This window comes from Colletes latitarsis, chromosome 7, assembly GCF_051014445.1.
Source record: "Colletes latitarsis isolate SP2378_abdomen chromosome 7, iyColLati1, whole genome shotgun sequence".
NCBI lineage: Eukaryota > Metazoa > Arthropoda > Insecta > Hymenoptera > Colletidae > Colletes > Colletes latitarsis.
Window position 1 is genome coordinate 3,324,634 of NC_135140.1, and position 12,464 is coordinate 3,337,097.

General features: G+C 40.9%; 1 protein-coding gene across 4 annotated transcripts in view; it reads left to right on the forward strand.

Moving 5' to 3' along the window:
- The window catches only part of Wake (ankyrin repeat and fibronectin type III domain containing protein wide awake), a 225,862-nt gene that overhangs the window by 140,541 nt on the left and 72,857 nt on the right, over positions 1-12,464 (forward strand). For all 4 annotated transcript variants that reach the window (XM_076769202.1, XM_076769205.1, XM_076769203.1 and 1 more), the window contains one exon: positions 641-897. In XM_076769202.1, coding sequence (XP_076625317.1) covers positions 641-897 — 257 coding nt within the window. The remainder of the gene's footprint in view (positions 1-640; positions 898-12,464) is intronic.

Sequence of the window (12,464 nt, forward strand, 5' to 3'; positions counted from 1 at the left end):
CCCCCAGGAATCAAGTATGATTCAAATTTCTAAAAATTAAAATTTATTAACCCCTTAACGCTCATATTTTTCGGGTTAACCAAGAATGATCAGTTTTCTTTATTGGATTTGTTCCTAAAAATGCAGTTTTTGTTAATTACAATGTTGCATCTGACGTATAATTTGAAGGAAAACAAATATTATCATCCCTTAAACCGTTGGATTAAACAAATATCGTTTTTCAAAGTAGTCAGACTCGGGCATGGACGTCAAGGGGTTAAATTGGCATTCATTATAATACGTATATCGTCGTTATTTAATAATATTAAAAGGATACGATCCTCGCTTACGGTGCCTCCGAGGAAAACTCTGTCAGAGCGAAACGTTCGTATTCAGAGGAATTTGATGATAAAGGAAAATAGGAAAAAATTTCTGCCAAACAATTTTCGTTCGAAACATGTTCTTATGCAACACGTAGTTTGCAAGAACAATTAGGGTGAAAGAGCCAAATGATTCACCCTCCATTACGAAACGTATGACGATAACTTCCCCTCATTTCCCCTGAGATCTCGCGACAGTTACGACGTCCACGAAATTTACGCAAGCAGTCGCGCGCCAGTCTTGGACCAAATATCTGTGAGACGATGTTACTGATTGACAGACGAGAGTGCAGCACGACCAGCTCCTGTCTGCCAAGGAGCAGCTCGATCGACAGCGTGGCGGAATGGGGTATCGCAGGAGGCGTAGGAACCGTCGGTGGCAGCAATAACGTGCACGCCGGCAGCAGCTACGGGATTTTCGTCGATCAGCCACCGCCAAGAAGGAGCCCCAGCCCTCTGTTAGGCGCCAGAAGCGACAGACTGAGCCTGGTCTCGCCCAACATCGGCAGAAGGGTGAAGGGGCACAGAGCAGTTCTCGGTAAGAGCAGTTCCCTTTCTTCCTTGGCGCGAATCCAACGGGTTTTCCACCGAAATAGATCCACCTCGGGTGCCAATCGATCATACCTCCGCAATGGAAACGATTGAAATTCTAGTTTGACTTATGCTCTTTGAAGATTTATCCCTCAGGCTACACGGAACGTTCCCGCGGTCTCGAGGAACGGAGCAACGCCGGGGCGAAATACCGTCCCAGATTTCAATTGACAAAGATCGTATTATACGGAAAGAAGGAATTAAATATTGGCATTTTCGGGGGCTTTTTAATCGATGGAACGCGGTGAATCGACATTGGTTTATTTCGCGCCAGTTCAATCTGATTCTCGCGTGTCCTCGAGGAGCAATTTCACGATGAGAAGTTTCCAGCCAATGGGAACGCCGGTAGCTCGAAGTTAAATTGCAGAAACGCAACGCTATTATTGCGCTCTGGGACAGAGGTATATTCGAGGATTCTGTGCCGCGACGTAATCATTTTACGCGCATTAATGAATCTATTTATCGTGACGAAAGTGGAAGTTCAAGTTGCCGGGACACCTTTGACGGAAAAACTCCCGTGCGATGGTTTTGCAAAAGAAACTTGAACGTCGACGGTGATTAAACAGAACGGAGTGCGTTTCTGTCAGTCAAAATGTAACCTTTCATATATTTTTTTTTTTTATATTGACATTTCGAAATGCGTCGAGAAACATAAAACGAATGCACGTAGATAGCGGCTTGAAATAACATTTTAATCGAGCTCTTTGTATTTAGGAATTTCTTTTCTAAAGAATTTTATTTGTGGGAAGGGATATAATGCTAGAACAACGTTGTTTTCACAGATGAATATAAATTTAATATCTTTCGTTCGGATGGGGCAAATAAAGTACAGAAATATTTTTCCAACGTGAAACATTTTATTACCAGCTGTTAAACACTGCGGAGAAGATATTTCTGTCGGAGGTGTTTTCTTGCTTTACGCATTACGAAATTTGAATTGTTAAAAAATGGTAATACGTAACAGGGGTAGCGAATTGTTTCCTTGCAACTCCCTCGAGTACATAAACACGGTTCCCCAAATTTAAGGGTCGTAGGTGATAAAATAGAAATGCATACTTTAATTCCTTACGGCGAGAAGAGATTATTAATTTCTGTGTTTTGTGTTATTTTTCTTTAAAAATTAAACGAACGAGAGTACACAGGCATTATACGAGTCGAGCCAGCGAATGGCTGTGTTTGCACTGTCGGAATTCGACCCTCAGGCGGCTTCGAAGTAATATTTCCTTACTCCTACTACACACCGAGGGTTCTTTTTCCACGGAACATAGTAACACGATGGTTAGCTCGAAGAACTGTCCGTATTTAATCAAACATTTACGGGTAAATGTTAGAAATGCAAGAATTAATAAATTAATATCTCAAACAATATTATTAACTCTCGGCCAGCGAACTCTATTTAGACCCATGCGAGTTATTTCTTTCAGAGTCGCGAAGTTTTGGGTTTTTGGCCGTACTTAGAAAAGAAACACCTCTCAGAAATTTATGGGGGATGGAGGGAAGGGAATTCAATAGTTTTCGAGATATTAGGATAGGTTTGGCTATTTTTCATTTCGTGAAACTGACAAACTAACAATGTAAAACCCATTTTCTGTGGAACACCTTGTAGATTTGCTTTTACAGACTGAAACACTACACAGGGTATTCGGCTATCACTGGGAAAAATTTTAATGGGGGATTCTACAGACCAAAAAAAAAACGAAAATCAAGAATACCAATTTGTTAATGGTGGATTCGTTAAAAAGTTATTAACGTTTCAAGTTCCGTCCGTACTGAATTTTTTTCTCGAAAATACGCAAGATTTCGGTGGTATGACTATTCACCAAAAATGATTGTAATTGACTCCCGCAACCGAAAATAATTTTTCCAAAACGATTTGAAATTTTTTTTCCCCGACGAAAAATTTCACACCTCGAATTTTTTTCTCGAAAGTGGGTAAAATTTCGGGAGTATATTTAATGATAAAAAATGATTGTAATAGACCAATACAACCGAAAATAATTTTTCCAGAACGATTTAAAATTTTTCAATTTCGTCGAAAAATTTAGGCAGCTACCCTCTGTTGATTTTTCTTAAAATTCGTTTTTGATTTTTAATAATTTTGTTTGACGCCCTACAAAAAAGTTGTCTAATACTTTTTTGTAGGTACCCACGAGTTCTACTTCAAGAAAAAGTTTCATTAAAATATATTCGCTATTGTAGGAATTATGATTGTTTGAAAATTGGACCATTTTTATGTGGTTTTTCTCATTTTTCGGGGTCAGAGATCAACTTTTCAAATATTTTTGCAATTTTTACATATTCTCCATCAAAATACGCGTAGTTTACTTTTTTAAACATCAAAATCGTCCAATCCGTTCAGGAGGTATGACATTTTAAAAATTCGCATGAAATTTCAGGGTAGCATTTCTGGCTAGAAATTATATTTTCGGTAAGAAATTTTTTTTTTAAATGGTTAAGATTTCGAGGGTATGTCTATTCACCAAAAATGCTTGTAATTGATCTCTGCAACTAAAACTAATTTTTTTAGAACAATTTGAGGTTTTTTAATTTCGTCTAAAAATTTCAGTACTTACTCGAATTTTTTTCTCGAAAGTAGGTAGGATTTCGACGGTATGTCTAATGACCAAAAATGATACTAATTGACCCCCGCAACCGAATATAATTTTTCCAGAACGATTTGAAATTCTTTTTTTTCGCTGACTTTAGGCACCAACCCCTTGTCAATCTTTCTTAAAGATTCGTTTTTCATTTTTAATAATTTTGTCTGATGCCTTACAGAAAAGTTGTCTACTACTTTTTTGTAGGTACCTGTTTGGAGGGCAGCTCCCGGTTAGAAGACTCGGAAATGAAATGGTGTTAACTCACAAACAAGATTTATTAATTATACATAACATGAATAAACGTCGTAGTCGCGGAAAGGTAAAACATGTCGTTATAACGTAGAAGAAACAACTGCAAACTCGTCGTCGCCAAACAGTCGCGCGTCGGTCCTGACGAGGCAACGACAGGGGCGTATGACTCGATTCGGGTCGCCCCCCGATGTGGAATCTTAACACTTCCCCTCGACGTGCACTAGGCATAAGTGCATAGTCGTATGATGTCCAAAGCGCGGGCTCCTTTGAAATAGAATCCCATGCTTCCCCGGAACATTCGTCGGCCGTGCTCCTATGGACAACAAAAATTTAATCCGAGCTTTTTCAAACAAGCCCAATGTTTTGATCCTGAGATCCCTTTAGTGAATACGTCAGCGGCCATGTCTTGAGATGGCAGATGCTGAAGTTTCATCCATCCTTCTGCCAGGACTTCTCGCACAAAATGATGTTTGACATCTATGTGCTTGCTCCTGTTGTGAAACACAGGATTTTCTGCCAATTTGATGGTCCCACAATTATCATCAAACATTTGCACAGATGCAAGTTCGTCGAACCCCAACTCGAACATGAAACGTCGAAGGTGGATGGCCTCCTTGGTTGCCTCAGCTAACGCCATGTACTCTGCCTCAGTTGTCGAAAGAGCCACCGTCCTCTGTTTCTTCGATTCCCAGGATATTGGTGATCCGCCTAATACAAAAGCAAATCCGGAGTAAGATCTCCTATCCTGTGAGTCGTTGGCCCAATCTGCATCGACGAAACCAGTCAAAGGTTCGAGCTTCCTATAATATCGAAGTCCCACGTCGGACGTACCCTTCAGGTACCGCAGCACGCGTTTTCCGGCGTTCCAATGACTCTCGTCGTGTCCAGAATTAAACTGGCTGAGATAACTCGCAGCATAAGCGATGTCGGGCCTTGAACAAACGGCCAGATACATCAACGAGCCCACTAGCTCTCGATATGGGTGTTTTGACGGTACAGGTGAAAGTTCCCCCTTGATCTTCTTCAATTTGGTGCCCAGGTCGATGGGAGTTTTTACAGGATTGCAGTCAACCATACCAAATCTGGATAACAAGTCGTTGACGTATCCCTTCTGATTGATACTTATCCCATCCTGGTCCTTGCTGAATTCCATCCCTAGGAAATACTTGACTTTCCCTAGTTTCTTCATCTGAAAACACTTTGACAGATAAGTTTCAAGGTCGTTTACCTTCTTTTGATTTCGTGTAACGACTAAAATATCGTCCACATAAACGACAACGATAAAAATGTCCTCTCCTTTTCCTGAGTAAAACACGCAGGAATCTGCTGATGACTGAGAAAGCCCATAATGCTTTAATTTTTCGCTCAGCTTTATGTGCCATCGACGTCCCGCTTGTTTCAAGCCATAGATGGACTTCTTAAGCAAGCACACCTTGTCTCCGCTCGCCAGATCGCTCAACATCTGCTTCGCTTTCCTCAGGATGTCTCTGTTTCCGCTGTTGGTTCGGATTATTTCTTCCAAGACGTCTTCTGTGAAGTCTGGAACCTCCATCAGGACATCTTCTTCCAATTCGCCATTCAGGTAGGCAGTCTCTACGTCGAACTGAAAAATGTCCAAATCATACTGAGCAGCGAGAGATGTTATTAGTCGAATGGAGCCCACGCGCGCGACTGGGGCAAAGGTTTCCGAGAAATCGATGCCGGGTCTTTGTGAAAAACCACGAGCAACGATTCGGGCCTTCCTCCTGGCCAGAGTGCCGTCCGGATGATACTTGTTCGTCAGGACGGTGCGGCTGCCAATCACTTTCCGATCCTTAGGTCGTTGTACGAGCTTCCAGGTGTCGTTCTTCAACATGGAGATGAGTTCCGAAGCCATAGCACGAATCCATTCGCTCATATCGGGTCCGTTTAGCGCTTTCTTCAATGGTACTTCCATCAGAAAAACTTCTTCGGTATCACATACCTCGGCTTTGGTAGCCGTATGGAACAATTTTCGGGGTCTTCCCCTCAAACCCGTCCTTATGATCCGCGGACGTCCACGCGCTCGTCTAGGTGTTTCCTCTTGCTCGTCAGCTACGTCGTCGCCTGAATCGCTAGCACTCACTTCCCCCGATTCAACGTCGACGATCTCGTCTGGTTCTTGCTGACGAATCTGTCCTCTTTCCTCGTTTGAATCGTCATTCGGGAATAATACTACCTCGAGAAGTCCAGTAGGTTCAGATTTTCCTACTTCTCCGGATGTTGTCGACTTCTCTTGTATATCGACTTTCCTCTCTACAATGGAGTTTTCGTCCATGAAAATAACATCACGTGTGATGTCGATTCTTCTTTCTTCTGGAACCCACACACGATAAGCTTTTGAGGTCTCCGAATATCCGACGAATATTCCTCTTCTTGAACGGGGTCTGAGCTTCCCCTGGTTCGGTGTCCTGTCACGAGAATACACGTCGCAACCAAAAATCCGTAGATGACGTACGTCTGGAACTCGCCCTGTCCACTTTTCAAATGGTGTTGTACCTCCGAGGCTGGCAGACGGGCATCGGTTGCGTATATAATTTGCCGTGTTTGCGGCTTCCCCCCAAAAACCATCTGGTAACGACGATTGCAACAACAGACATCGCGTCATGTCCAAAATCGTCCTATTCTTCCTTTCGGCTAGCCCATTCTGTTCGGGGGTGTAAGTGACGCTGAGTCGTCGCTTAATACCGGCTTCGTTCAAGAACTTGTCAAACGCGGTATTCACGTATTCGCGTCCATTATCGGATTGCAAATACTTAATCCTTTTTCCGGTTACATTCTCGGCATACGTTTTAAAATCTTTAAAACTATCGAAAACTTGATCTTTCGACTTGATCATACGGATCTCACACCATCGAGAAAAGTCGTCAATAAAAGTCACAAAATACGCGGCACCGCCATTCGATCTCACGCGAAAAGGGCCGCATACGTCAGAATGAACGATCTCTAATAAACTAGAACTCCGTTCTGATGACTTTGTAAAAGGTAACCGAGACATTTTTCCGCGAATGCATATATCGCACTTTAAATTACCAGATCTTTTAATGTCTATTCCGTGTACTTTACCGTCTCTAGCACACTTTTCAAGATCTTTAAAGTTTAAATGTCCCATCTTCCGATGCCATACCTCAGCTGATGCCACGAACGATCGATAAATCGGGCTGGTGCGAGTGGCCGTACGACACTGAGGTGCCGATTCCCTTACAATGTAAAGACCGTTTACGCGAGGTGCCCGTAGAACAGTTTTTCGGTTGCCGTCTACCACCGTCGCCACGTGTTTTTCAAACACGACACTGTAACCTTTATCCGTAATTTTACTTACTGATAATAAATTGCTACGTAAGTCCGGGACATGTAGCGTATCATTCAAAGTAACTAAGTCTGTTTTTCCATTTACCACTGTGTTCATAGAAACAGTTCCGCGCGCTGCAACTTCCGTCGATGCACTATTCGCGAGATTTAGTTTTCCGGGAAACATTTTAACCCCATTCGCGAATTTCTCTCGATTTTTGCACATGTGTGCCGTGCACCCACTGTCCAGGCACCAAGTATCACTTCTATTTTCTTCCACACTGTACGCCTCTTGGGTCTTCAATGAGACAAAGAAGCCGGTTTTCGCCTGTTCGACGTTCTTCGGTAGCTGTTTACACTCGCTCACTTTGTGTCCGAATTTGTGACATCGAAAGCACTTAACTTTTCTCTTATGATCGCTTTTCGATTCACTGTTTCCTCTTGCGTTCGCGCCTGTATATCTATTTGTCCTTTTCGCAAAGAGTGCGTTCGTTTCGACACTGCGCTCGTCCTTTTTTCGAGCGTCGCTCTCTTCCACGATTTTTACTCGAAGGTCCTCTGGTGGCGGTAAGTTGTCTCTCGATTCAATTGCGCATCGGAAATTTTCGAAGCTCATTGGTAAACTATAGAGCAACATTATCGACAGTTGGTCTTGATCCAGGATTACCCCCATATCGGTCAATTTATCCAACGTGTCGAAAAAATCCCTGAGGTGATCTCGAATGTCATCATTTTCCTCCATGCGATGCAGCATAAGACGTTTCAGCAGCGTGGCTTTCCGAGCCGGACCTTTTGATTGATACGTCTTTTGTAAACGTAGCCAAACATCTTGGGAAGTGACGCATTCCTTCACCTGCTTTAATTCTCTCGGGCTGATTCCAAGGATGATGTCGGACTTTGCCTTGCGATCTTCCTTCTCCCATTTCTTTACCGCTTCGATTGATGCCGCGTTCCCCTCTACAAGTTCCGGCTTTTTCGTTTCGCCGTTGACATAATCCCACATTTCGTTCTTTATTAATAACGATTCCATATGGATCTTCCAAGTATCGTAATTATCTTTCGTCAAAGACTCGATTTTAACCGACGTCGTCGTCATCTTGGAAAAAAAATGTCGCACGAACTCAGGAGACACACAATCACGACACACGTTATTTGCCGATGTTACACTTCTTTCGATTTCCTATCTAGGCCCATAACCTGTTTGGAGGGCAGCTCCCGGTTAGAAGACTCGGAAATGAAATGGTGTTAACTCACAAACAAGATTTATTAATTATACATAACATGAATAAACGTCGTAGTCGCGGAAAGGTAAAACATGTCGTTATAACGTAGAAGAAACAACTGCAAACTCGTCGTCGCCAAACAGTCGCGCGTCGGTCCTGACGAGGCAACGACAGGGGCGTATGACTCGATTCGGGTCGCCCCCCGATGTGGAATCTTAACAGTACCCATGAGCACTACTTCAGAAAGAAGTTTCATGAAAATATATCCACCAATGTAGAAGTTATGGTTGTTTGAAAATTGGACCATCTTTATGGGGTTTTTCGCATGTTAGGCGGTCAAGGAACAACTTTTCAAATATTTTTAGAATTTCTACATATTCTACACTAAAATACGCGTAGTTTGCTTTTTTAAACATTGAAATCGACCAATCCGTTCAGGAGTTATGATGTTTTAAATATCTGCATGAAATTTCGGGGAAGCATACCTGGCCAGAAATTATATTTTCGGTGAGGAATTTTTTTCTCAAAAAGTACGTAGGAATTCGAAGGTATATCTATTGACCAAAAATGATTGCAATTGACCCCTGCAATCGAAGATAATTTTTCCAGAAGGATTTGAAATTTTTTTTTGTCAGGGTAACCAGACAGTTATAGTCAGACATTATATTTTCGGTAAGGAATTTTGTTCGCGAAAATGCGTAGGAATTCGGGGGTATGTATAATGACCAAAAATGATTGTATTTGACCCCTGTAACTAAATATAATTTTTGTAATATGATTTGAAATTTTTTAATTTCGTCTAAAAATTTCAGTACCTACTCGAATTTTTTTCTCGAAAGTAAGTAGGATTTCAAGTATATGTGTTTTGACCAAAAATGATTGTATTTGACCCCTGTACTAAATATAATTTTTGTAATATGATTTGAAATTTTTTAATTTCGGCTAAAAATTTCAGTACTTACTCGAATTTTTTTCTCGAAAGTAGGTAGGATTTCGACGGTATGTCTAATAACCAAAAATGATACTAATTGACCCCCGCAACCGAATATAATTTTTCCAGAACGATTTGAAATTCTTTTTTTTCGCTGACTTTAGGCACCAACCCCTTGTCGGTTTTTCTTAAAGATTCGTTTTTCATTTTTAATAATTTTGTCTGATGCCTTACAGAAAAGTTGTCTACTACTTTTTTGTAGGTACCCATGAGCACTACTTCAGAAAGAAGTTTCATGAAAATATATCCACTAATGTAGAAGTTATGGTTGTTTGAAAATTGGACTATCTTTATGGGGTTTTTCGCATGTTAGGCGGTCAAGGAACAACTTTTCGAATATTTTTAGAATTTCTACATATTCTACACTAAAATACGCGTAGTTTGCTTTTTTAAACATTGAAATCGTCCAATTCTTTCAGAAGTTATGATGTTTTAAAGATCTGCATGAAATTTCGGGGAAGCATACCTGGCCAGAAATTATATTTTCGGTGAGGAATTTTTTTCTCAAAAGTGCGTAGGAATTCGAAGGTATGTCTATTGACCAAAAATGATTGCAATTGACCCCTGCAATCGAAGATAATTTTTCCAGAAGGATTTGAAATTTTTTTTTGTCAGGGTAACCAGACAGTTATGGTCAGACATTATATTTTCGGTAAGGAATTTTTTTCGCGAAAATGCGTAGGATTTCGGGGGTATGTATAATGACCAAAAATGATTGTATTTGACCCCTGTAACTAAATATAATTTTTGTAATATGATTTGAAATTTTATAATTTCGTCTAAAAATTTCAGTACCTACACGAATTTTTTTCTCGAAAGTGAGTAGAATTTCAAGTGTATGTGTATTGACCAAAAATGATTGTATTTGACCCCTGTACTAAATATAATTTTTGTAATATGATTTGAAATTTTTTAATTTCGTCTCAAAATTTCAGTACCTACACGAATTTTTTTCTCGAAAGTGAGTAGAATTTCAAGTGTATGTGTATTGACCAAAAATGATTGTATTTGACCCCTGTACTAAATATAATTTTTGTAATATGATTTGAAATTTTTTAATTTCGTCTAAAAATTTCAGTACCTGCACGAATTTTTTTCTCGAAAGTGGGTAGGATTTCAGGGGTATAAGTATTCACCAAAAATGATTGTAATTCAGGCCCGCAACAAAAAATAATTTTTTCAGAATAATTTGAAATTTTTTAATTTAATTTTTCAATAACTTTTTAACAAAGCCTCCATCAACGAATTAGTATTCTTGATTTTCGTCTTATTTTAGCTTCGAGAATCCCCCATTAAAAATTTTCCCAGGGTTGGCCGAACACCCTGTATTAACATCTACTTGACCATTTACGCCAAGACTACTGGCAATATGATTAGTATAAATTATATAGAAAATAAGCGTTTTAGCAAAATGTAATTAAATTCGACGCGGATCACCGTGTAGTTGGACGAAGCTCGACGGTCGTAGACACGGTCCTGACCCCGGCCAGGTGTCGGCCAATCGCGTGGCTCGTTTAGACACGAGTCGAGGTTCGTGGACAGGTAAACCGGTTGGGCCCGCTTTCGCGGCAAGAACGGAGCAACGCTCCGGCGAAGAAAGGTACGCGGGGCCTCGTGAATTTCGTGACGTTCGGGGCCTTTCACGTGGTCCCGGCTATTGTGTGCGCGTAAAACGCGAGATCGCGACGTCCCCCGCGCGTCCACGACTACCCGACGGTGCTCGAATCGCCGTACCTTCGCCGATCGTGGCGTCGAAACCGCGAATTTTCCGCCGAGCACGTGACACCGCAGAGACTATGAAGGAGTAAGTCCCGTGGGGCCCGTCTTCGCGACGTGTTCCGAGTACGTGACTGGATATCCAGCTCTCGAACAATGAGGTGAAAGTAACAGAAGCTATATAAGCTTCCTCTCTTGGACGGATCGACGGTCATCGCGATTCGACGCGTGAATCGTTGTCAGTCGACGCGGAAGCTCCGACTGTCAAACGCTTAAAATCCGATTTACATCGTTCACGTACCTGTGTACACGTGTTCACGATTCGGTTCTGAGAAACATCGTTGGGAAGAAATATTGTATTGGAAATGGAGGCCGTATTCAAACATACCGATACAAACTTGTTGGATCGCTTATTATTTTATCCAAACGCGATTCAGTTCAGAGAATCATTATCGTGGGGGAAAATATAGTATTGGAATTGCAGATCATATTCAAACATACCGAAACAAACTTGTTCGATCGATTGTTATTTTATCCAAACACGATTTGGTTCAGAGAAACATTATCGTAGGAATAAGTGTACGAATGTTTGATATTGGATCGTTTTAGATAGGCAGTTGACTACGAAAGTATCGGAACTGGAGATCATATTCAAACGTACCGTTACAAACTTGTTCGATTACTGTTTTATCCAAACACGATGATACTAAATCACTCTGCTGCTGGCATCCACTGAGTTCTCACGTCTGTTGTTAGTTGTTTAACTTTACGAGTATCAGTTCGGTATATTTCATGGTTTGGAAACAAGCAACTCTGGGTACTCCAAGTTCCGAAGAAACTTAACGACACAATTTCCTACTGTTCTGCGATAATTGCACCTGCTTTCTAGCATGATGTTTCTTCTTCCATGTTCCGATGAAAGTTGTTTGTCACTGTAATAGAACAGAAGGTATCGATCCACATTTGTTAGGGTACGAAAAAGATATTTACCCGTGGAGATCCGTTGAAACTTGGTGTCTCGTTAAGATAGAAAGTCCTTGGGATGCTTCCTGTGCAATCTTCGAGACAGACTGGTTTCATACACAAGTTGTTTTTTTGCCAAGTCTTTGACGCGATTGTCCATTCTCTTATAACTGTTGCAACAACTAGTGATTTCATCGAGGACTGAGTTAACTTTGAGATTCTTCCGGATTTCTTCGTTTCAAACGTGCATTTGTTACTGTTCTGAGAATTATACATTGTGTATCCTCGAGTTTAGCAAGGCAATTGTTTTGCATGTTGAAACATTATTGTCGGAACTTGGTTTTGAAATAAGACAGATATCAAGAATACCAATTTGTTGATTGAGGTTTCGTTAAAAAGTTATTAACAAAATTGTTGTTAAAAATGATTAATATTTGTCCACCTACACGAGAGGCAGATA